Here is a 27,558-nt window from a genome sequence, read left to right as displayed (position 1 = left end):
TCACAGTCAGGACCTGCTCTAATCGTCTGCTAAGACTTTGAAAAACAGTATTTGAGTTTGTCAGACTCTAAGCTGGCAGGCAGTGACTGATGCTCCATAATCACCTCAACTACATCTGCCTCAGTGCCCTCATCATGTCCACTTAGTGGAGCTTTCATGACATGTTCAACAAAGTATTTCTTACTCACCTCAGTACTAACTGCTTCATCAGAGGGATTGATAAGGACGACAGTTTCTAAGACATCACTTCTGTGGTGAAGAATCTTCTGACCTGCAAGTGCAGAGAGGAAAAAAGAAAAATTAAATTCAACCGTTGCGGTATAGACCAGGACTTTGCAAGAGTTTGCTGTGTATCTCATTATGTGACAGCCCTCTGGCCGACTTGTCTGAAGGACTACCTATAATCCACCTTGTTCTCACAGAGCTGGTGCAAGTAAGGGAGTAACCATCATTAGCTGAGCATCTGGCCCTGACAAATCAAGTGAAAACTAGAACCCATGCTGCCAAATGCTCCCTTCAGCCTTCCACTGGTATTGATTAACATTGGGACACTGCAAAAAGTTCCCTGTGGGGATGGTTAGACATTTGCCATGCTGCCCTACTTTATCTCGCTCCTGCTTACAAAAGCTGTAGCAAGCAGTGTCAAGCAACAACAGTGACAGGGCATAAAAATAACATCTAGATCCTGAATTAGTAAAGTCTGGGCAAGTTGGGAGCAGCCTCACAGCCTACTGGCTTTCACACTAACTCTGTCTCTGTATTTAATAGTGATATTCATCCGACTGGGAGTGAATGCCAGAAAAACAAAATAGAACTGTTGATTCCCCCCCCGCCCCACACTTATGTTAATTGGCAAGTTCTTATCAGGGTCTCTGTCTGTGAGAACTGCAGTGAGATTAATTAGCACTGGATTGTCATTCAGAAATTCAGACTGGTAATTAGTCCAAAAAACCAGAAGAGCCATCCCTTCTGAGCAAACTGCTTGGCGCAGTATTAATCAATTAAAATAATTAATTAGGCTTAAAAGGGAGTACGGGACACAGACCTATTTGCCAACTTAGAAAACCTCCACTGTAAAGAGACGTAAATTAACAAGACTGAGGACAGTCAGGCTGAAAGGAGCTCCACATGCCTGAGAGCACTGTGTGAGAGAAAGGGCAGCCAGCCATTCCCACCGTGTCCCTGGCTGGGCAGGCTTGGTGCTGCCCTACCTGCCCCAGCGATGCCCTCTTCCTTCCTCCCTGACCTGCCTGCACCAGCCCCGTCCTCCTCCTCCTCCCTGCCCCCTGAGCTCCCACTGTGCTGCGTCTGTCGCTGCTGCTCTGGGCAATCTCTACATTTATAAGCATGTGAGCATACAACCAAATGATAGAAAGTGATGGAGAAGCGAAATAGTGTCCTAGAGTAAAATGTGAGAGAGGGTTGTTATCTATTCTCTTGTGCATGACAGTGCCTAGAAACTTAGGGATAAACATCTACTTAGTTTGAAGAAACCTAGTTTTCTTAACATACATTCTTTCTGCTACGCTTCCTTGAAAGAAGGATCCAAATTATATATTACAAAAGGGGAAGAGGGCAAGTTTCACTCCCTCTGCAACATCCAGTTCTGATATTACCCTTTGTAATTCATTTTATTTTTAGTTTTGGTTCCTTGCCTATCAGAAATGCACATATAAATCTGCAGTCAATAAAACATCCAGATGGTTCTGTTACCACAGACTCCTTCAGAAGATGCTCTGCGCTCTGATACTTTAGTTGTCAGATTTCCCTTAAATTAAGAGGTTAGGCGGAGTTTATTGAATCTTATCAATAAGGAAAGGAAAGGAACCCTTTAGGAGACACTGAAATTTCTTGTGTAATAGACAGCTGGTGACACTGAGCACATACTGTGCTTCAGGCTAGACTAAGGCTCATATATCATTAGACGTGAACACATTAAACACAGGCAGAAAAGAAATGCAATTAGCCACATGCAAAGTTAGACAAAAATGCACATTTCTTTCATCGGGCTCAAAGCACATACTTTGGATTTAACTGAAGCTGCTCCAAGTCGTGTGTCTGTGTAGCTAGGAAGGATTTTACCTGAGGAGTCACAACTCCTGCTGACCAACACCAGTGGTGGTTACTTACATCCTACCAGACACCCTGTTGTGGTGCTCGTGTGGGTTCATGGGCTCTGAGACTGATCTCCAGGGGCAGGCAAGTTGTCTGCACCACGTGCATGGTGCCCACTCAGAGATGCACGTGTGACTGTCTCCCTCTTCAGCTCCTTGGGATAAACACGTTACTGATTCCCACACAGGGTGGGGACCCGGCGCTGGCAGGGCGCGAGTCACTATGAGGGCTCCCATCCCAGGAACGTCTGGGAAGTTTGCAGCTACTTGCTGATGTCAGTAACATGGTCCCATGTCCCTGCTTGACACATAGGGGAGACTTTGAAAAACTGTTCGCAAATTTGTAAGAGTAATGCAGGCTTGCTGCCCAGACTGGTATCCTGGGATGCTCAGCTCATTCCCATGGGAATGGTTTTATCAGACAGAAATTAACTATCACAGTGTGGGAGCAGAAAGCAGCAACAGCACCTCATAAACTGGCAAGAGACTGTGACTTATTAAATTACAGATGGGAGTGGGAGAACCTGAGACTTGTGTACATCTGGAGTTACTTTACTGGATTTTTGCAGCCTCTCTCTACACATGACAGATAATTTCTGTGACTTGACAGAGGAAGGAAGGAAGATACTTCCACATTGCACAGAAGTGGATGGGTAGATGGATTTTACCTGCCTACAGTTTCTAGGAAGCAAGTCAAAGCTCCTTATAAAGACTTTAATATATAAATATTGTTTGTGTTTGGAAGAAATCCAAGTATCTGCCTATCTTTTATCTTTATTAATTAAGGCTTCAAATTAAAGACTGATATGAGCAAAGAGTCTGGCAGCTGCTTGATTCAGAACAAGAACAGAGAGAAGTAAATAGTGTGTGAGATTTGCTTAAGATTGCACTCATCAACCTAGTTTCTATGGCCATAGGATCCTTATGCCCCCCTACTCATCCAAATATCAATGAAATCTATTGTGTGATTATTGAGATGAGGCTGGTGTTAGTCACGTTTCCTAGAAAAGTGACAGAACAGTTTTCTTAACTTACACAGTCAAGTCAGGCAATCAAGCAGCATGAACATGAGGGACATTTTTAACAGTAACTATGTAAATTTGTGCAAACACAAAGTGCAAATGAATGGCAAAGGAAAGAAATCAAGTCCTCATTCAAGTTTTGTTTAACCAAGCATCTCTACTGACACACTTTTCCTGGGCATGCCTCTGCAACCCAGGCCATGGGTGTGCCTGCTGTAACAGGCTACTCAATAGAAGAGTTTCCACCAGATTCTCCTGTCACTCCAGGTAGAAATCAACATTCACTTACTCCCTATCAATACAATTCCTGCACAAAGTAAACACAGAGGAAGCAGGCAAATCCTTCCTGCCATCATTCTTGGCAGAAAGGGTGAAAGGAGTATTCTCCCCGGAAGTACGCCTTCTCCCTGAAAATGGTAACGAGATCTGGCATTCAAACACATTTCTCTGGCAGCTTTAACCATCTCTCATTTCTCATTGTACAGAACTCCAAAGCCTGGTTTCACTGCCAGGAGGCATGACTGTGGCAGTGTGACGCCAGCCACCGCGCTGGGTGGCATTAACAGATGGCACAGCCCGCAAGGCTGGCTGAGGGAACTTCCCGCACACCCGGAATATGCAGTGACCTCCCTGCACCTAGAAACCTGCACTGCTCTGCACTTGGAAGGAGCTTCAATGCCCAGGTCCCCCAGCTGCACCTGGTCTTGTGGAGGAATTCCCAGACATAGAGGGGAGAAATTCTCCAAAATGAACCATAAAACATCCATCCCTAAAATTCTAAGGGAAGCTTAGCCTCTTGAAAAACAGTATTGGAGCTTGTCAGCCACCATGCTGGGAAGCAATAACTGATGTTCAAGAATCATCTCAACTGCAATCTGTTTCAGATTTACCAGGTCTGATGAAGGTTATTGGAAGGTTCATATCCCTAGCACAGTAATCCAATCACTAATACAATTTAAGTAACTTCAAACTGCTCACTATTTCATCTGCTATTTCTAGTCTGGACTTCAAATTTGTCCTCCAAAATCAGATAGGTTAACTTTGGGCTCTTTGTGGTTGTTCTATATTATCAACAGAGCACTCAAGAGTCTGGACAACTGATCATCTGATGGTTGCTATGTCTTGTGCTAACTGAACAAATCTATTTTTCCTTGTTTTCAATGCAAAGATCAAGGTGTATAAATTGTCAAATAATACTGTAATAATAATACAATAATACTGTAATTGTGACCCGCCCCAAGTATCCTATCTGCCTGGAGGCACTACATGGCAACAACAATTTCAGACCACAGAGAAAGTAACAAGACACCCTTTTATAGCAGACTATCAATTATCCGAAGAAATCTTGCATAAATTATATGGAGCACTCCATCCTCTTCACTTTCTTTGTTGAGAAAGGGATACCAAAGTATGCTAAGCTTCCTGCTGAACTAAACTGCAAGCTGGAGAAATAGGTAAGTTTCCAACACTGAGAAAAGTAGTGATTTTACAGAGTCACCAAAGCAAATTCTGATGCTGTAAAACTCTGGAGTTCTGTATCTGCAAGTAAGAAGAAAATGATTTGCAGACCTGACGAAGAAATAGCTGTCTAATATCCAGGGACTGGACTACAAGAACAGGATTTCATAAAGCTCCTTCAGAAAGGTCTGAAAGCCCTGCAGGTGATGCCAGGGCCTGTGGAGGGCAATCATTCAGTGTTGTAACTAGCTGACAAAATGGGGTGTGCATAACACAGGCATAACTTCATTTATGCCAAAGAAGATGGATTCACTGCCTCCAGGGCTCAATTCAGCCCAATGGCTTCTTAAATTTAGGCTGTCATCAAGGAAGGTATAATAATTTTTTTTCCAGCTATAACTCCTATAAATGTATGAATATCAGAATATTTTACACATTTCTAGGTGAAAATAAAATCCTGCTAGGATGCCGAGCTGATGTGACAGCTGTGAACAAATCTCATAATGAGTTAAAATTGCTGAGCCCTCTGATGGAGACAAAGGTTTAGAAGAATGACACTAAGTGCAAAATGTGACCATTTTCCTTGCCATCATTTAAACCTGCTTGCTCTGGACATGATGGTAGGTTCAGATTCATATCTAATGTTACATGGTTTTTATAGGGAATTATGTGTTATCTCTGCAAAGTTAGGTTAATCTTTCTTGCATCTGATCAGCTGGAATGCCGAACTGTGTTGTGACTGTCCAGAAAGCATAAATTTCTAGTTTATTTTCTCCCTCTCCCCACATAAATGGAATTGATGTTTGAATTTCATTTGGTTCAGCTGCAGCCTGGTGATGATAATTAAACATTCTTCCTACCCACATCTGACTTGGAACAATTTCTTAACTACAAGTCCTGAGAGGCAATATGTCCTGCATACTCCTGTATTGTATTTCTTCATTTCTAAGCTCAGATTTATTTAATGAAATAAAGCCTGTTGCCTACAATTTCATTTTTGTTTTTGGGTAAGTCCTTATCTGTCAAATCTCTTTAAGGCTTATACCTTCAGATAATAATAGAGTCCTGAAAGTGGGAGGCTAGACAGAAGATGATTATGCAGTCTGAACAGTGACTGCAAGATTCAGCCTCCAGTTACTGTACTCAAACCCAGTTAAATAATCCTTGCTCAGGACACTCAGACAGCAGTGAGAAAATGCAAGTCGACCTATTTGCACTAATTTTCATAGCTGGATTCATATTTTCTGCCTCAAACTTTAATCTCTAATACTTGCAGACCTATGAACTGAGCAGTGCTAGGAGCTGTTGCAAGAAGTACAAGTGATTGCAGGGACCTCACTGCTCTGAGACCATTTGCTCTGAAATATCCTGAAATTAATCCAAGACATTACATCACCTTTTTCACACCCTGTTGATCAACAGTCTAATTGTGTCATCTTTCCACACTAAAATTGATTTCTTCCATGTCTGCCAACTTTGTGTGGCATCTAATCTTCTGTCAAAATTTATCAAGTAGAAGCAAACTGCCTTTTCACTCCCACCTGTTAGTGCTGGGCAAATTAGTACTCTCAACTCTCATTTCTCACCTTCAGAAAATGGTATTTCTCACATAATTCTGGATATTTGACAATTTCAGGACACTATGGACTTCTAAAGCATTAAAAATCAAAGACTACCCTGAAAAGTTGAAGCAAATAATTCTGAGTAAAATAACAAGAAAAGTTTACATATTATCATTTTAATGTCTACTAAAATAGATTTATCTCCCAAAAGAGAAAAGACCGAATCAAGTAGCCTAGGGATTTCATTATTGGTTTCATTGAGTCTCTGGAAAGAAGTGAAATTTAAAACCAATCCTTCTGAAGACCTCAATAAAATCAGAGTCCAAAAAACCCCACTTGCTGTTTATATGCTGCACTTGCAACAGTAGTGGAATCCAATGTGCAATAAATGGGCTCACCCTCGACTTTGCTTAAGAAAATATATACTAAATAGTCAGGCAACAGCATCAATTTATTCAATTAGTTCAGCAACAAGTTACTGCTGTGGAACATTAAAATTCATTACCAATGGAAAAAAAGACCAGCCTCTTAGTGAAATAGATGGCAACCTGGTTGTTGGAGTACTTCTTGGATTAGGAAATCAATTTGATTTCCTATGACAACCAATTATTCCCAACACATAAGATTTTATATTTCTGGGAAAACATTCAATATCCTAACCAGCTGTAGAGACAACAGAACTGTGGCAACAGTCTTTGCTTTCTCATATGATGCCACAGTCTTTCATGGCTGTCTCTGAACTCTGTAATTTCTCTTCTTCCATTGACCTGTGTAATGTACAACTCACACGACAAATAACGCTTAAATCCCAGTAGCCTTGTACACAAGTATTTAGCAGCACTGTGATTTCAGCAAGAGGACAGCAAGCACAGGACATGAATATGAACTGGAACACCTGGAATTATGCTTTCCAAAAGGAGTCTGCAGCTTTATAATCCTACTCCAAGAAATTATCTTCTGCGATTACAGAAAGAGGAAAAAGAGGAGTGTTTAGAGAATGGAGTAGTTCAACATCAGGGCAGAAAGAGATGAGTGATGGGGGTTTATTAGAGGGCTATGCAATGTTCCTAGCCAAGAACTGCCTTAACCAACATCATGGCTGTAGTCAGTGTAGCTTTGAGTAGACAACACCTCTTTCCAACTCAAGTGTCTGACATGGGCTTTCATCACGAATTCATTTACCTGAAGCCACTATCTCCCTCATGAATCACTCCTCCAACCTTGAAACATGCAGTTTCAAAGATGCTAGAGAACTACTCAATTCATAATTGGTTGGCCCTTTGATCCTTTCTATATGAATTATAAAGCATTTTCCATTACATTATTTTCAAGGTGACATATAGCATTTATTAATGCTCCAGATAATTAAAATTTAAGATCTTCCTCCAAAATATTCACAGTTTCAGAGTGGCTTCCTGAAATATATAGCTTAATTGTGTTGCAGAATATTTCCACATACTGGTTTTGTAGATACAACTCTACAGACACAGTGATCTCTAAACAACTACAATTTATTTTATCTTCAGAACAGATCTGATAAGTGTGACAGAATTTTAATCCTATGAAATACATGTAGGGAAACAATATCCAAGGTCATATGGAAACAGAAACATGAAACTTTTTGTTGCAGAATGAGGCCTTTGTCAGGGAAGAGCAATTTGTCGGGTGCAGGGAAAACTTGGGGCTCAATATGAGTGATAAGCAAGTTCCGTTTATTGAAGAGAGCATCAGACACTTATACAGCAAGTAATAAGCTCATGAATATTCTGTAATTTACACCGTCCATTGGCCACACCACAACATCAGCTCTTCCTCATTCCTTAGGGGTTACATCTCTCTTTTCTCATGTCTCTTTCACTATTTGTTATCATACTACAGCTAGGCCCAAGGACATGCTATCTTGCAGGTGCAGGACTTGGAATTAGCCACGGCCTTGTACTTTTCCAGTCTCTAGTCAGCTAAATTCCCAACAGCTTTTGAAGCCAGCTAGAGTGTTGTAGCTAGACAATCCCTTTGGCTCTGCAAGTACATCACAATTTCGTGTTTTCAAGAATACTGACTATTTAAAAAGCTAAGCTACACATAATGGATTTTTTATTTAATGGACCCTGTTAGCTATTTCCCAGAGCTGAAATCCTTCTATAAACTATTTCCCTGACTGTTATGATATTGATATCATTTTACACTAGCAATGTAATCACTGCAGACCTTGAAACCCTAGGTTCAAAGAGCAACAGAAAACAACATCCAGTGAACTTTGCAAGGAATTTGTCTGGGACTGTCGAGACAAAAGCCAAGCAATTTGATCTTTTCCTCATGCAGATTCTGCATGTGACAAAATGGAGGCAAGCAGGCAGGTAAAAGTGAGATTCTTTCAGAGCATTTGTCTTGAGTTACATATCTCTAGATTACAGAAGTAATAATCTTAAGAAGTTCTTAAGAGCAAGAAAATAAATTAATGGCATATACACCATGGTCAGCCCTATATTTTTAGGCTTTTTCTTTGTCTCTCATTAATCCCTCTCCTATCCTTAAATCTCAATTACATGGAAAATAGCATTGCTCCAGGATGCACTGCAGAGCTGGTCTGGAGATTTATTTTTCAGCAGCACAGCGCAGTGCCCGAGCACTGCATAGAAACTGGCAGCCAACACGCACCGTGATGGGAGACTGCAGCAATGCAGAGCTGACTCATGAGTCCTGAAGGTCAATAAAAGTCCTCAACTGAAACTGCATTTGGGAGGGTTACTAACCAGGGAGAGGTGTGCAACATCAGACCTCTTCCACAACCCTCTCTGTCTAGAATGAAGGAAAATTTCTTCTTTGAATTCTGGAAAACATCTTGGACCTAGGAGTTAAAATTATCTGGAGCAGAGCAAAGTGCTCCCATTATAATTTATTTAAAATAGTTACTGCAATGTGATATTTAACTTTGGTCAGTTATTCAGAAAAGGAATCTCTCACATCTCAATTGTCAAATAGCCAAATAAAATCTTATTTAGGAAAAATGCTACTTCTTTCTCAATACCCCTATCTCATACTTCATGGTTTATTGAACACATCATATTTCATAATTCACAGGACTTGTTAGAAGCATAAGTGCTTTTTTGTTATATCGAGTGACCGGTATATTCACATTACAGAGAAAACTGTTTAGTGGGCTGTTAAAGGTGCTAAGCAGGTTTTTTCCACCAAACATGCTTGGCACTTTTTCCAAGGGCTGCTTTTTATGGGAAAAAACCAAACCCAACCAACAAAACTAGCGGACTTATTTTAATTACTTCTTAAAACAAAGTCCGATTATGCCAATCTCCATTAACTAGCTTAGCATCTACCTCAAATCCCAGTGTACTCCATAGGAACATTGCCACTGAGGAATGGAAATGGTTCCTTCATTATAAAGATCTGCTTTTGAAATCAAGATAGGAAATTTCAGCAATTATGGTTCTCCTTAGTGGTATTTAACCAAGTAGCCAAGACCCTTCCTTATATTTCAAAAGACTACTCAACAACCTCAGTTAAATTTATTTTATTTCCTTTGAAATGTTGCCATTACTAAAACTTTTTCTTTTTACATTCTTTCCCTTTACTTCCCTGTGGTGCAGTGCCTGGCTGTACTGCTCAGCCCACAACATCCTGACTGCCAGGGGAGGGAAGTTTTTTCCTTTCCTCTGCAGCACACTCTGCAGATGCTTCCTTGCACTTCACCGCAACTCCCACTTTCATAAGGAAAATGGAGCACAGCAGCATCAGGGAAACTATGACGTAAATTTAAAATGTGTTGCAAAGGGATAAATACTGAAATATGTATTTCAGAAAAAAATTATTTCAGAAGTTTGCTTTTCCTCTTCCCAGACATCTCTATCTGAGTATATTTTTAGTCTTTTGCATCTCCTTAGGGAGAAGTATCTGAATTTTGATCACTTCAGAAGGTTTCTGTTAATGTTTCTAAATTGCTGCAGCCTTCTTACTAATCGGTTTTCATCACTATAGCAGCTGAAGCCAAAACCAAAGCTCCAATTAGAATCCTCTGGAGAATATTTCTGGGCCTCAGTATCATTACCTTACATGCAATTAAGTTTTAAGTTCATCTGCCATTCCTGTTGAAAATCTGACAAGTCAATACAACCTATAAGGATGTCACACAGAGGGAGTCCATTCCTTCCCTCGAGCACATTTTCTTTGCCATGTATTTATTAAAATTTCTACTTTAGATACAATTTTTATTCTTCCTCCTAGTTCAAATCAGAGACAATTTCCCCACCTTGACAGCCCATGAATAATGAATGACAGATTCTGTTTGCAAGCACTACAGCTGTTCTTGGAGCCTTGCACTGCAGATTATACACTTTACTTTGCAGTATTTTAAGATTACTTATGTTTGAATTTTCCTATGGTGTGGGGAATCAGTATATTTTCTTGCGAAAAAACCCCACAGTTAATAATCCACCCTTGATCCCTGTACTGTAATGCTTATTATGTATTAGAAAACCCCTACATTGTTTGTCAAAATATCTTCCTAAAGATAATTTACCTAGTGGAACTCTTTGAAGAACTGTGAAGTTCTTGTTCCTCAAGTAACATCACAGCTTTATTGCTATTCCATGAACAAATCATAGAATCATCACAGCCATATTACAGAGGAAAAATTGTATTTTTTAATACTTGGGTTTATTTTTGTGCATTTTAGGAAACTGGAATTCTTTTGAATGTAGCATTACTATCAGCTAATTCACCAGCTGTGGAATATCCCTGAGTCTCTGCAACCACTACAGAATACAACAAGATGCTCTGTTTGCAAGCCTTTAATGAGAACTAGGTATAAGCTTTTCCCCTGGCAACCACCCGGCTTCCCGGCTTCATAGCAAAATTTGCCCAAAGCTTTTATTCTGCTTTACATATAAACAGTGTTGCTAATCAGTTTCTGGATTAAATTCACTGTCCCTTTCTAGCAGCAAATGCTTTCCTGGTCTAAAAGAGCAGAGCAACTGTTCCACCCCAAGGCAGAGACAAGAGAGAGCCTCTTAAAAACATCTAAACCCCTTCCTCCACTGATTCTTTACTGAAGGTGTGCGATTCTTCACTGTGATGGTTTTATACAAACTGCAAATATAATAGGAAATCTATTGCCTCTGTGTACAATACAGACAAATACTATTAATTGATGCTAGGTTTTACAGAGAAGAAAATGAGAAGCCACACCTGTTTCAGCACAAAGGGAACATTCTTCTGGGTTTCATTTCTGGAATTAAAACAAGCCATAAAGTAGTCCCTCCAGACTTCGGCGTTTAATTTTTGGATTATGTGCTTAAGTACAACCAACTGAACTACATTATAAAGCAGAAAAAGACAATACTATCTTCTAATTAGATTATCAAAAACAGAGAGAGTCTTTTTGTTTATCAAAAACAAAAAACCAGCACATATCTTCAGGAAATACAAACCCATATTCAAACATTGTGTTGCACAGGCAATGTCTTCTCATACCTAACCTCTTAAAATTTCACCAAACAATTATCCTTACCAGTGGCTGAAACTGTAACAGCAGAAAGCAATGCATAAACAAGAAATAGTGATAGCCCATTTCCACTGATACAAGAAAAAAATAGCCACCAACAGAGGTCAGAGGACTTGGAACCAGAAATCAATGAACCAGCAAGTGTGGCAGCAAAAACTGGTCCTCTAAATGGCATAGTGGAATGATTCCAGAGGCCAGTCAAGCATCTGTTTGGATGTTTTTATTTCTTGACTGGCCCTGTATTGTCTCCCTATACCAAATTCTGTACAGAAGGATGAGTGAGGAATAAATCTAGGTCTGAAAATACCTATTTTAATCCTCAAATGCTTAACTTGTTAAATCTTTTTCTCAGGAAGAATAGATGCTCCCAGAAATAGTTTAGGTAGCCTCTGAGCTGAGGAGATGACTACTGTTGCAGGCCTTAATGGGAGGATCCTTTTTGCTTAAGCTTAAGCAAAAGCATTTACAAAAAGCATTTACAGGAGGAAACAGAACTCACACCTGGCGAAACCATTTACTCCTGTGTATGCAAGAACTGCTGCGGAGAACTGTGTCCTCTCTAACCTGCTAATGATCCACCAAACTTCCAGACAGGCCATGACAATGCTCAGCACATATCAAAACTAGTTGAAAATGAAATTAAATAAAGCAAAATCTCACTCTGTCACAGAAAGCAAAACTTTTAATTAAATATGAACTCTGCCTTAGATTCTATCTCTTGCAGCTAAGTCTTCTTACCTTTTACTTAATCTTCATTGTTATTTTGGAGCCTCTAATCACCTTTTATGCCTCAAAAACACATAAAAGGTGTTTTTGAAAATAAAACCTCTGAAAATACTTAATATCACCTAGTAGGAATAGTCATACAATTTTAATCTGGTCCTTTGTGAAACTCTTGGAAACCTCTATCGTACTATGATTGCTTAAACTTCCAAGCTTTATTCTTCCCTTTTTGTGCATGCTTAACTCCTGTTAATGCCAAATGAGAATTATGTGCATACAACAAAGATTAAACTCTTTCATTGTCTAAAGGGTGCTATCAGCCCTGTGCTGCTTCAGTGAAAAAAAAGCCTCAAGGATATTGCAAATACTGTGGGGAATTAACCTCATTACACACTACTAATAGCATTTGTGGCAGTGTTTGGTTCTTAGATCAACCATAGGTGACCACCTGGTGCCTGGTAACTAGAAAGCTGCTTCCACAACACATGCATAGATCAGGCTCTTCTTGGGAGACAATCTGTAAGCTGCAATGGCTCTAGACTCCGTACACTTTCTCTCCCACTGAGAAGAACATGTGTTTTTATTTTCAGTTTGTATATTTTTAATTGAAGGACAGAGCTTTGTGAAAAAAGTGGGGTTTTTTTTAAAGAAACATGGGTTCAAATACAAAGATTTTTAGTTATGAATTAATACATTGTGATGCTTTCCAGGGCAAACTTCACGTAGGCTTGTCTTCTTGAGTTACCAAATGATTACTCGATCAGATTCACCTAGTCCTTTCCAAAAGTAAAATTGCTGCAGGGCTGATTTTAAGTACTCTTCAGGAGAACTTTCAGTGAAAATAATCACATGTGTAAAAGACAAACGAGGATACTGAAAAATATATGAGATGTCGCTTTTATTGGTCATCATTGTCTTGTCTGTAAGTAGTGTAGAAGATAAGTATTACATTTACAATACCAAGGTATTTTTAACTAGGTTTTCTTAGTGTATACCAATTAAATCAGCAGGGTCACGCTGACTTAAAACAGCCAGCGACCTAGCACACAAATGAGTTTTACTGCAGATTTGAACAGAAAGGACACAGTCACTAAGCAACTGTTTGCAAGCACCAACTGAATAATTAAAGCTGGTTTCATCATACAGATGACACATCATGCTGTGAAAAAAATTACCTCTGGCAACTCCCGTTTCTGTATCTGAAACCTAGAAAACTTAGGGTTAAAACACAAAGAATGGTGATCACCAGCCTTTTAAAAAAATTTCAGATTTCTAATCACATCTGTCAATTGATACCAAGTAGCCTCCAGCAAAGGACTGCCAAGATGACACATATCTAAGTGTCAAAATTGAAATCTATAAATGTGTTGGGAGAGTATTTTTAATAGAGCTGATGTGATTTTACAGGCATACAGCAATTAAAATACAGTTCTTTCATTTCATGTGTTTTAAAAGATGTCTTGTATCCATATTCCACCTGGGGATTTCATAAGGTATCTCTTGAGCAATACTGGAGATCTTGAATACTCAAAATCTTGAGTGGATACTGGAGATACAAAAATTCTGTTTAAATCAGAGGATTTAAGTTTTTGGGCTCCTCCCCAGCAAGCTTCAGGCTTTGCCTTTGCCTCTGTGCACAGACTACACCTGAAAATGTGCTTACAGAGCTCTGAAGTCTGAAAGCTCTCACCTGTAGCCCCAAGGGTCATACTGTTGAAATTATCTTAATGATGTATCTCCCTGATTAAGAAACAAAAAAACAAAAAAAACCAAAAACAAAAAAAAAAAAAAAAAACCAAAAAAACAAAAACAAAAAAAAACCAAAAAAAAAAAAAACCCACAAAAAACCCCCCCAAAAAACCAAAAAACAAACAAAAAAAACCAAAACAAAACAAAAAAAAAAACCAAAAAACCAAAAAAAACCCAAAAAAACCCCCAAAACCAAAAACCAACTGGGGAACACAAGAGCCAGAAAAAAGAACAGGTCTTGGGAGTTTCTTAAAGGACAAAATCCAGATAACATTGAAAAAATGCTCAGCTCTCACATAGTTGAGAACGAGACAATGTGGTAAATTTGGTAGATAAATGATAGTTTTGTGGAAAAATTTGAAGTATAAATTATCTACCAATAACAAATATCAATAATCTACATTAGGATTTATCTAAGTCTCAAAAATTCTGCAGAACACAAAGTGGCAAAAGTGAGAATTTTGTACCATTTGGTAAGACTCCATGAGGATATTAAGAAGATTTAACAGTGTGGCCTTGGATAGGCATGCACAAAAAAGGTCCATTTCAACATACTTTGAAGGAGACCTCTAGAAAAAGCAAGAGAAAAACATCTTCGTGACTCAGATATGATGGTATACCACTGTGTATTTTCCAAGAACAGATGAATACATGATAAATAAACGAAGTGTCAAGTGTAAAAGTAACATTAGGGAAGTCAAGCACTGTACAAATTCAGAATGCATGTGCCTCAAACTCTACCTGTCTTACATGAAGAGCATGTACTAGGTCTGCTCAGGTGGCAGGGCAAACGGAAACATCACCTTTGCTCAAAGGGCAAGATTCACTGTGTTATCTGACTATTTTATATTGCCTGCCTTCCTTAACCTAATGACCATTTCTGGAGACCTCTTCTTCAAAGTACAGTCACTGAACAGGTTTTTATTCAGGTTTTTTTTTATCCCCAGCTGATACATAAAATTGCTGTCATTCAGTTTCTAGCTCACACTCTGTCACAGGATGTGCTCCATATCCTACGCCCCTCACTTCCATGCAGTCCTACCTAGACTGATGAAAACCTCACCCGACCCAGATAACCTGTACCTTCCTCATTTGCAAGAGAACTGGCACTGAAACAGCTGATTTTTAAACACCCACAAAATATAAATTCCCAGGATTATAAAAAGAGCCATTGGTTACAGCGGCTGTGCCAACACAAGCCTACCAAGGTGGCTAAATCCCATATGTTGCTACTCAGTTTTTAATAGGTCACTGGGCAAAATTTCATTTATTTTTTATGCATGCTAAAGTTAAAACTGAATATGGCTGCTGGTAAGCATGGGGTAGGAGATGGTATGTGTCCATAAAGAGGTTTATATATTTTCTGCACATGCCTAAGAAAGATAAAATGAAAAAATATATGTATTTATCCTTTCACTAGGACTGCAGTACTGGAAACATTCAGTGCTTATCCTAAAGCTGCTTGTATACACCCAGTTAAGAGGACAGAACCAGAAGAAGACCCATTTGCTAATTTGCATGCCCTGAGGATTTCACAAACACAGTAAGAACACCCCTGAAGACAGCAGGTGCCACCCAGACAAGAGAGGTCTTTGGTACTCTCAGGAGAGTGTCCATTAGGAACCCACAGCGAGATTGCACCCCTGTTTTTGACCCACCCTCTGTCACAATCAGCAGATTTGCTGAGGTGAATTTACCTCCTCATTGCTTCCAGGAAAAACCTGTTGGGCCAGACCCATGCTTTCCAGTGCTTTAGGAAATCTCTAAAAGGGTACAAATAAATCAGATTTAGATTTCAAAACAATGTCTCTGACCCCCTCCCTAGTATCCCTTAATTCACACTTTGAGGGTGTCAGCAAGATTGCTGGATTTCCAACAGGTCTTCTTTGGCCTCTTTTCTCCAAATAATGTGAGAGACTGCCTGTGCTGTTGTTTTTAAGTGACAATGAAGCATGGAATATAGTCCAATCAAGTTCTAAGCAAAAATATTGTCTGGTATGACACTAATATTTTATTTGTTCATCAATAAAACTCTCATAATAATATTTACGGCTGAGGGAAAGGTTCCCCCTTTATATGCCAAAGAATAAAAAAAATTATATGAAAGAATCTTCAGAAAACTGGCACACTTATTCGCAGACTGTCCTTGGACTGGTTGTTATAAAACAAAACCACATGTTCTTTGGCATAGCTCTCATTGTTTATAGATTTAATCTATTTACTGTTAGTGAGTATTAGATGTTGATCTGCAACTTCAAACAAATCCCTGTTGTTCACTGAGGTGAAAGCATGGGGACTTATACTTTATATTATAAAGACACAGCATGTTTCCTCTTATTTAAAAATATTTATAAAACATCCCATGCAACTCTCCTTTGAATTCTATTAATTGCTTTCATTTACTCAAGGATACTGCGAATTCAATTGGCATTGCAATATTTCATTTAATGCAAGAAACTCTCACAAATACCTTATCATATTCAACTGAGTCAGAGGAGAGTTCTCAAAACCTTAAGGGCTCACTTATATCTTCAGAGCCTATGTCAGTTTTCAAGTCACGTCAATTGTATATGCACCCCAAGTGCGTGGAAAGGATACATTCATGAGCAAAGAATAAATTTGTAGGTCTGACCTTATGTTCTAATTACACCGATGCAGTTCTCTTTTCCCTCATTTGACTTCTATGTATCAACATTCCTATGTAATAACATATCTATGAGATGGTGCTTCACTCTCATTTTCTCTGAATGCTGATCTATGCCAACATTCTTACGCTCACCCATTTCAAGTATCTGGGTACTATCTACTCCACTATTATCAGACTTACTGTATATGCCATTCTTCATCCATATGCAATCTTACAGTTTCTATAGTGCCTTGCTTTCTGTTATTTTCATCTCCAAGAAAAACATTCATTTCTTATCTCACCATCAGATAATATATTAAACAATAGGTTCATTTAAATTTAAATTACAGATTGCAGTACATCTCCACAGTTTGTGTGGCAGTAAATCCTAAACCCTTCTGAAACACAAAAGGTCTTAATTCTGGCTCTGAGCATCTTAATTTCAGTGTTTGAATCTTTCCTGTTCATAAATCCAAGATGTGAACACCAATCACACAAATTGCACCACTCAAGTAGTCTGATGGCTTGCAGGGATCTGTCTGCATTTGGTCAAATCCAAATTTGGATTTGGCCAAATGCTGGGTACATGTAGCTCCTAGTAGCTTGGAAGGAAATAGGAAAGCAGTAAGAAACGAGATCTGGGCAGGTTTGGCTCTCTGACCTTTTAATGCGGATGAGGTGTCCAGTCCCACCTCACACCATGGAATTTTATCTCCTTTGCACCACCACCATCACAGAATGTTGAATATGTTTGTGCTAATTAATTACAAAACTGCCCTCATTTCTTCACTCATTCCTTTCTCTTCCTGAACCTTGCTTTCTTTCTGTCCAAAATGTAATTTTCACAGACAAGAACTCACATGAGAGGTAAGTGAACTGACACAAACATGCAATATAAACAAGTAACACAAAAGCAGCATGAGCTGCCCGTGAGCCCAGCATGCATTAGATGTGCTGAGGCTAAGGACACATCCAGGACATCCAGAACACTCTCTACCTGTCAGTCTCCCAGCAGAGTGGACATGGGCAGCATCAGCACAGCCGGACACAGCTGTCACTACTGCTTATGGCCAGGATAAGGGCTCATGCCTCAGCTGTGGAGACCCTCCTCCTTGTACCCCACTCTGGAATACACTGAGGGAAAGGAGACCTTTGTGAAAATGTCCCTGATAAAGCCAGTCTTATGCTTTTTTGGTAAAAGCTTTTAAATGGAAATAATTTTTTACACAATTTCAATTTGGAAATTGTGGGGGGCAACAAAAAAGAGGTAAGATATTACATGTTTGCTTGCATCTGAAAAATCCTGCACATAAAGAAAAACAAGACATTTTATCAAAATGTGAATTCTATTGAAAGGGCTTTTTCAATTAAAATATGTCTAGTTAAAACCTTTGAGCAGCTTTGCAATCTTTATTTTCAGTAACAAAGGTCAAAATTACATTTTTGGTTTCCTTCAAGTGTGCCTTCCAGCTCCCTCCCTGAGCTCCCGGGAGCTCTTGCTTGCTTTATTCCTGACAAAACCCCTCCAGGCCACAAGGATGGGAGGCTAATCCCAGTGTGTGCCACATTTACATTTGGAGTGAGTGTCTCAGAGCTGCAGCTGCTGGCCTATGTTTCTGTCATTATTTGCATTTCAAACAGAATCAATGGAAGCAATGAACTACAAAACAAACTGAAGTTCTACAGAGAAAACTAATGCCTTTTTTATTCTGAATCAGCTGCTGGAATACTGAAAGACTGAAAACTTGGTAAGACTGCACAGTCCCTAATACTGAGTACCACATCAGATGAGACCAACAGTACTTATCTGTCAAAAACTGTAATTTAAAAAACTTCTACAGCTGGTGGTAACCTAGTTTTTAATAGGTAATCACCTATGTGATTAAAGCCTAGCTTAACTACTTCAAAATATGATTCCAAAAATAGTATAACAGAAAAGACATTGAGGCTAACTAACTCTTCCCATTTTCTTCCCCCAATACTTCATGCTGCTCTATGTTTCACATGCTATAAAAGTCTGAATTTCCTGCCTGGAAGTTTGATTTGCAGTTCCCAGACTAATACCTATCTCAGCCCTACTGCCATATCCTTTAGGTAATTTCTCACTTGCATCCATCCACAATCTGAAAACTTGCTTAGGAGGCTAGTATTAGACATAACAGAGAAACTGCAGGCAGGTTATAAATCCAGGTTCTGCAGGGAAATAGAAAAGGCAGAGAAGTCAGAGAGAATACCCCTTAACAGTCTCAAGTGTCTAACATTAATCCTGTTCATTCTCCCCTACTTTCAAGCAGCACTGTCATCCATGCCCTGCAAATTATATCTATTGTGTCAAAATACTAAAGAACACTTCTGACAAAAATCCCTAAACCACAACTATTCCCTGGTGAGCAGGGCAGTGAGGGAGCACTGGGATTTGAATTGGCCACAGTGATCCTGTGGGTATTACATCAGACCTCCAAAGCTGATGGCTAGGACACTAATAGCAAGAGTAGTTTGTTTCTTAATGGACCTCTGGGTTCTTCAGCACTCCCTTAGTACAAATAGTTCAGCATTAGTCCTTGCCTTGACTCCTTCCCCTTTTTTCCCCTCTTCATAGCTGACATAATAATCTTTTATGCAGAAAGTGGCAGTACCAAGGTTACTATTTTATCTTCCAGTCCTTGATAGTGAAAGTTCAAAGGATTGCTAGATCCTGCAGGATCTCATCTCATCTCTTCTTAGAAGTCTTACAAAGATGTCTGGATGCACAGGGAAGTGTGTTGACTCGGTAAGACAGAAAATCAAGGTTCTGTCCACAAAGCATCTCTTGATATCTTGCAAAATAGTTTGTGTGTCACAAATTAATTCCTATCCATAAGCAAATTGTTTTCTGCCTACGTAGAATCTCCCTGGCTAATATGTTTGCTAGTTTTTGTTATAATTTTCTGGGTGTTGTGAAAAAGGTTTTCAAACAGCTTCACTTCAAATAAGCGAAACACAGTCCGTTTACTGTTCATGTTTCTGTTTGTAATGTTGTTTAATGAGTGTTTAGGTAATACCTGCATTTTATAACTTCCTATGCAACTGGATCTTTGTTCCAGTTATAGCTGTTGTACATGATTTGCAATAAAAATAACAGAAGTACTAGAGAAGATAAGATTATAGAATAGAAAGATGTAGGATTACAGAATCATAGAATGGTTTGGATTGGTTAACCAAATTAATTCTGACTTCATTATTGGTTTAATATTGTGAATTCAGACATAAATTATTCGTCCTCTCTCATACACTTCTATATCCCATTGCAAGTTACATAGGAATTGCCCCCATGGCATGGATTCCATCTCATGTAAATTGGCATAGCAACAGTAGGTTCACATCCTGTGTTTAGCCTGCAAGAGGCCCAAAAAATTCTGCTTGAGAATGTCTTTATCAACTAAACAGCTCATGTGAACTGAGTCCTACAACCCATGTGTACAGTGGTGGTCCCAGCATAAACTCTCTGTTTATATTATCAGATGGATTAAGAGCTGTTGGGAACAGTTGAAACAAGAAACAATATTTCAGTAGAATGCTTAAAGCCAAGTTAAATTAAAGGCCTAGGTCTAATTCTACTCATTTAGGTTCAGGCACCTGTTGTATGTCCTTTTTAACCATCTCATTTAAGCTCTTCTCAACAAAATCAGATAAGAAGACAAACTGGAAGACATAGGGAAAATTAAAAAAACTGCACACTTAAAAGTGCTATTTTTTACATCTCTATAAAAGAGTCCAAACATGAAAACACAAGCAGGCATTTACATCTTTGAAGGACAGGATCAAGCCAAATTTCTATGACCATGGAGTGAGTCACCTGAGTAAGAAGTTTAGAAGTAGACCAAACCATGTAGTAGCAGAACTTCACTAAAGTGATAGGTATACAATTTTTACAATAAAGCAATTATGAAAATTTCAGAAGACAATCTCTTGATTTCATATATATTTATCCCGTGTATTAACTTTTCATTGTGTCTTAGGGTAACATTGAAAAGGCATTTTAAGGAAAAATGTTTGTGAATGTGCTAATTATTTTAAAACACTACCTGTAAACTCTTATAGCTTATTTTTTTAAGTGTTTGTGAAATCAGAACCCAGATTTGCACCCTTCTTTGGTCCAAAAATGCTACCTTCTAGTTTGTGCTCTCTTCTGCTGTTGAAGACAAATCCAATCAGATCAGATACTTATCCAGTGACAACTTAAGGACAAGTGAAAGATGAAAAGGAAAGTTATTTCACTTCCCTCTCTTACCTCCTAGCATGTCTGATTTTATTCATGCCTGTCTTTTGTGATCTCCTTTTGTACCACACAGAGCTTATCAACTGACACAAAAATAAATGCGTAACAAATATTTTACAAGACCAGACAAAGGGATTTGCTAAATATAAAGAAGCTGCCTGGTCAGACTTCTACTCTTATCCCTTAGGGTGAGTACTGCTGCTTCTGACATCTCTCAAGTTTTTGCAATACCATCTCAAGCGCTACTGGCAACCAGTGATTAGTCTAGTTCTCAGACACCTTAAGGGTCAATAGAGAAAAAAAGGCAACAAGTTCTACAGATTACCTTAAAATCAACTTGTGAAACTGGAGTGCTGTAATGGATGGCTATAAACACTTCAGGAGGAATAGGCTTTTGGGTAGACCTGCAAGTTAGGAAGTGTTTTGATTATCTTGATGATGGTCACAATAGGGTTCCTTGTTCATGGGTAAGAATCAGGGGGAAAGCCAACACAGTTGATATCCTGGTGAGAGTCCAGGATAGACCCCCAGCCAGGATTAAGAAGCAGATGAAATATTCCGTAAGCAGCTAGGAGAATCACTGACTCTTGTGCTTGTGGGGAACATCAAATTAATAGATGTCTACTGGAAATGCAACACAACAGAGATGAAACAGCCTAGGACGTTCTTGGAGGGTGTGGAAGATAATGTCCTGGAGCAGCTGGTGAGGGAGCCAACCAAGGAATGTGCCCCAAGGAAATGTGCTTGTCTAACTTGATCTTCTGTGACAAAGGGTCCCACTTAGTGGATGAGGGAAAGGCCATGGACGTTGTCTGCCTGGACTGCAGCAAATCTTCTGACACCATTTCCCACAGAATTCTTCTGGAGAAACTGTCTGCTTGTGGCTTGGATGAGTGCAGAGTTTGCTGGCTAAAGAACCAGTTGTACGGCCTGGCCCAAAGAGTGGTGGTGCATGGAATTACATCCAGCTGGTGGCTGGTCACCAGTGCTGTTCCCAGGGCTCAGTCTGGGAACCAGTCCTATTTAGGAACTTTATAACTGATCTGGATGCGGGGATCAAGTACACCCTCAGTTAGTGCATGACACCAGGTTGGATGGGAGTTTTGCTCCACTGGAGGCTGTGAAAGCTCTACAAAGACATCTGGACAGTCTGGATTGATGTGCTGAGGCCAGTGGTGTGAAATTCAACAAGACAAATTTCCAGGTAATCCTTTTCAGTCACAACAACTCCAGGAAGCACTACAGGCTGGGGCAGAATGACAGGAAAAGGCCCTGGGGGTGCTGATGACAGCAGCTGAGCGTGAGCCAGCAGTGCCCAGGTGGCCAAGAAGGGCAATGGCATCCTGGCCTGTGCCAGCAATGGTGTGGCCAGCAGGAGCAGGGCAGGGATTGTACCCTGTACTCAGTGCTGGTGAGGCCACATCTCAAATCCTGTGTTTAGATCTGGCCCTTCATGGTAGGAAAGGAACTGAGTTGCTGGAGCAGCTCCAGAGAAGGACAACAAAGCTGGCGAAGGGTTTGGAGCTCAAGTCTGATCAGAAGTACCTGAGTTTCTTACATTGTTATCTCATTGGGATATCATATCTCAGTATCATATTTCTGCATAATTCTTCTAAAGAAATCCTGGCAACCTTGTATAACAACACATTAAATAGTTTAAGTAAGGCTTGCATGTGGGCCTATCATGAGCTGGCATCACTGCTTTCTGTGTGGAGCAGGAACAAGTATAAGACAACATCTGGATCCACAGCAACACATGTGAAGTGGTCTAGCAAAGGAAATCAACAGAAGGATATAAACATAATATAATTTCCTAACAAAAAAATTGTTTTCTTTTATTTCCTCCTGGGATCTGGCTATATATCTAATCAGAATTCGTCTGACATTCTAGATCATTTGCAGTGTACCTGTCGTAGCTAGGTCATAACCATATCATGGGAATGGCCCAAGAGCTCAGACACAAGACATTTTCAGGGTTTTTATTCGTAAGCTGGTTCTGAGTGTTCTACCATTTGACTACAGTAATTTGCTTCCTTTAGGAAAAACATATGGGAAGTTAAAAGTCTATAGTACCATTTTGAAATGCAAAATTAAAGTTCACAAAAACACTGGTTTTCAGCTACATTTCTAGTGCTCAAATTGTTTTTGTTTCTTCTATAAATACAATAAATAATGAAGTCTCATTTAAAATTACCCCTCTCTGTTTAAAATTTTCCCGTGAATTATCTAGTTCTGGCCTTTACAGTAATCCAGTCGTCTTCATGACAATTATGCATTTCCTATGCTGATGGGCTTAGAGTCTAACTAGATGGGAAACCTTCAAAAGATGTGGAATAACATGAAAAACATATGAGCAAGTCCAAGCAAGCATGACAAAGGGAACAAGGGTTTCCAACAGATCAAACATAACCAGGGGCTCTATGACTCCCTGACCCACGCATCCAGAACAAGGGCACACCTGGATGCTCCATGGGGGAAGCTCTTGCCTTTGTCTTCATCTCTGTTAGTGCGCACTACACTGTGGTCCACACAATCATGTGGGCCACATAATGTGGCAATGTGGCAGCAGCAGAATTAAGTTTAGATAGAATGGCTTGCAGCAGCACTGACTAGTCATATTTGGTAATACAATCTGCATAAAACTTGACTATATGAGTTCCTCTGATATTAATGAAAATTTTCTCAGCTTTCTTTCTAGAGAAACTCATGGAAATGGAAATCTGTTAATATAAGGCACAAAGGCATGGCTTCCCATCTCCTATGTTTCATTAAAGAGGAAGAACACTTAATACTAAAATAATTTTTCACATGGGTCTTGTGTCAACTTTGGCCCCTATATCATTTATGAAAATTATACATACACATATAAACTGCTAACTGTTCATGCAGACTAAGCATTCCTGGGCACATATGGTCTCCCACTAGGGAACTGATTCCATATTTGTGCATTTTATTACTTTGCTAACAAATGCAGATATCTTTGTAATTAAACAGGCTATTTAATGTTCTGAAGAATGTGACCATGTCAAGATTTGCTGCAATTTATTCCCACTTATTAGGTTCATACTGTAGAAGGGAGCCGTTAACAAAGGAATGAGATAACAAAAAAAACCCCAAACCCATTAACAAAGGAATGAGATAACAAAAAAAGCCCAAACCCAACTACAGAGAAACACAATAATGATGAGTCTTCCTTTATCCTCACAATTTTTTTTTTTGCTGATGACTGTTCTGAACAGGTTGTCTGTGTACTGAAGAGCCAGTCACCTGGTAAAATTAAAGGTTTAAGCTTTGCAAGAATTTTCCTTTAGTACTGACTAATCCCAAATTAATGTTTGAAGATGACATATAACATGAAGTATATGATGCACTTTTTTCTTTTCATGGGAACACAAACACTATTTCAAGTAGCTTTTGAACTTTTGAATTCACAAAAGCTGAATTTCAGCATAGACTATTAATAAGAATTTTCTCCAGGGGAAAAAAAATATATTTATTACTTTTGAGATAGCAAGATTTCCTTTGGGCTGATATAAGAAAATAAAAGGCTTTTGAAAAGTCTAGATAGAATTTTTTTACTGGCTTTAAAAAAGGAAAAAAAAAAAAGTAAAATTAAGGCAATACTAGTTACACTGTGCTTTGGTATAATCAATAAAACATTTTTACAAGTAATGACTAAAGCCCCTCTGAGTAACACCAGGGAAAAGAAAGTTTCCTGTAGTCTCCCACATCACCTGTTTCTCCTCCTCTCAGTGAGCATTAGAGCCATTCTCTTCCAGGGCTGGCTGCAGGTGGATGGATGTACCAAATCCAGCACTTTGGGATGGTCTTGTTTCAAAAGCCGTCTCAAAACAAAGTTGCACGAAGAACAAATTCAACCCTCCAGAGTGATTCTGGAGCTCTTTTCTTGCAGCCCTACCTTGAGGATTTTCAATCATAAAATGCAGAAACGTAGTTGGCAAACTTGGCTCTCAACTTAATGCCTGTGTCTACTCTGGCTTCTGTGTTCTGCACTTACAACTGAGAGGGCAAGAAAGCAGCTGGGCACTGTGAAATACAAAGAGGGTCTCTGGCCATCCCCACCTTAGGGGGTTGGCCATTCTCATTCAACATTTGAGCCTGTCAGAAGGTGTGAGCAGGTGCCACAAAAGGTCTCAACAGATCACAGCTCCAGCCCCATGGAATGGTGCCTGGGTGCATTTTTATGGAAAGAGCACACTAATGGGCAGAAAATGAAGGAAAAATTGAAAAAAAAATTACTCTCTCCCTCTTCAAAGCTTCTTCCAGCAGCAGCCACAAAAACTGGACATAATTAAATCTTCAGGAACTGAAGGACATTCTTTCAGCCCATGCAGAAGTGAATGATATGACAGTAAATTTCTGCCATTTTATTCTTTTATAGCCAGGGGGGACATCCAGAGATGGCATAGAAGGTGAGTAAAAGCCATCTAGTCTGTCTGTTTACCACTGATCTCCCCCTTGATATATTCCTCAGACTCTGTCGTTCCTCCCCTGAGAAGTGCTGTCACTAACCCATCACTCCTCCTGTGCCTGAGAGGCTGTGCCAGAGCTGACCTGTTCATCATCTGGCAGACTGCGCTCTCACAGGCAATTCCATTAGCAATATCCATCCCAATGACAAAGTACGTCTTCTACGTGTCTGGTTTCCAACCACATAGATCTAAGTGTTATTCTGGGTCCCTTTTATTGACGTTGGAAATCACTGACATAGTGCAAGTTGTGTTTATTGCCCTCTTTCTTTCAAGCTGCTGGATTGACAGAAATTTTCCTTTAAAAAATGTCTTATATGCTTTGGTGGTAAGGACACTGCTCTGGCTGGACTAAGAGAACTAATAACAATAAGCTTTCCACAAAAGACCCACAAAAAATAAAATTATCTTTGAAATGTGAAGCTGCATTTCAAAAATATTAATATTCCAAAATTAGGTTAAGAATGTTGGGAAAGGACCCTTGTAAGTTATTTGAACTCTGCACTTAAATTCACATTATTATTGTTGTTTAAATGAAAAAAGTAATCCAGTGAAAATTAAATGAGCAATTTTCATGTGAAAGCCTCTGGGCATTATAAAGATTCACAGCACAAAGTGTCATGCTGCTTCATAATAAATTGATCTGAGTAAGGTACTAAATATCTGCTGCCTTTTTATAACTGAGAAAACATTTTGCATTATCAGTTTCTGAAACAGATTGACAACAAAAATTTTCCTTCAATACACAGCCACAGGTTACATGCTCCAGCATCTTCCAGTGGCAGCATCCATCCTCCTATACTTTGGCAGGCAAAATAACCCTGATTTAATTAATTAGTGTCTTCAACTACTGTTGAGCTCATTAGCACCCTCTAACATTGTATGTTCTGAAGATATATGCTTAAGTGCAGTAATTGTAGGTATTGGTTCATTAGCAAGTATGATCAACATGGGTTATCAAAAACATTGTTCATGCATAACAAATAGAGTAAATTGCTAAAACAATAAAAGAAATATCTAAGATCTACAGCAGGTTCATCTACATGATGTAATAATTTGTTAACATAATTAGAAGCAGATTTATAATAACTTAATTTTCCACCTTCTTAAGTCTAAAGGAGACCAGGCATATTGTCCTGCTTTCTGCAGAAAGTTTCTGCCCTGGCTGACAAAATGTCAGGTGAAATTAAGATGTGCAATGAAGAAAGGGTTCTTCTGGATGTGATAGACTCCCTTTAGAAATCTTGCTGATTGTACAGAGGCTGTGTAATTATGGGCACTTGTGAACTGTACTTCATTACAATGACAAAGTGTTGGCACTGGTGAGACATGTAACTCTCTCAGTATTAAATGAACACAATTCAAATACTCTTTTAGAATCAGCATAATCATTTGAAAAAAAAACCCCAACACAGGGGCATGCTTAAGGAACATGGTAACAACATAGTTGCACTTTCCCCTCCAAAGATTAAAACAAGGCAGTATTTATTTCCTCCTTCTTGGGCAATAGAAATCTCATGATTTTCAATATTTTCCCTTGACTTAAGAAATGTAAATGTTGCCATCAGATTTCTACTGGAAGCTTCTGTTCTTGTGTATTATAGGCAGAGGCACAGTATTTTAATCTTTTCCATATGAACCACAGTACATTTTAAGTTTTACACACTTAATTTTCAAAGGGAATTACACTAAAAGGAGAACTATTACTAGATGTCAATGAATAGACCTATGACTGATGATAGTTCTAAGTTTTAGAGACGCACAAGTATTCTTCCTTAGCTTAAGACAATAGTACTTACCTATGGAGAAGAGAAATAAACAGTGGAAGGGTTGACTGCCTTCGTTACACAAAGTAACATTACTGTGTAGTTCATAGCTCATTAACTGGAGAAATGCAAATTTAAAAATAGAAATATTTCTACTATACAGTATTACAAACATATATTAAACAAAGCCATACATACGGAAAATGTACAAAATTTTAAGTCTTTCACTTTGACATTTTCTGCTAAAAAGTTTTGATTTATGGTTTCTGTTT

The 27,558-nt window shown here is 39.0% G+C and overlaps 1 protein-coding gene across 1 annotated transcript in view; it reads right to left on the bottom strand.

Annotated features, from left to right (window-relative positions):
* Positions 1-27,558, bottom strand: part of MAP1B (microtubule associated protein 1B) — a 71,037-nt gene that overhangs the window by 25,628 nt on the left and 17,851 nt on the right. The window contains exon 3 of the mRNA XM_058044591.1: positions 189-271. Coding sequence (XP_057900574.1) covers positions 189-271 — 83 coding nt within the window. The remainder of the gene's footprint in view (positions 1-188; positions 272-27,558) is intronic.

This window comes from Melospiza georgiana, chromosome Z (assembly GCF_028018845.1).
Source record: "Melospiza georgiana isolate bMelGeo1 chromosome Z, bMelGeo1.pri, whole genome shotgun sequence".
Classification (NCBI taxonomy): Eukaryota; Metazoa; Chordata; class Aves; order Passeriformes; family Passerellidae; genus Melospiza; species Melospiza georgiana.
This window is presented reverse-complemented; position numbering and strand designations above follow the sequence as displayed.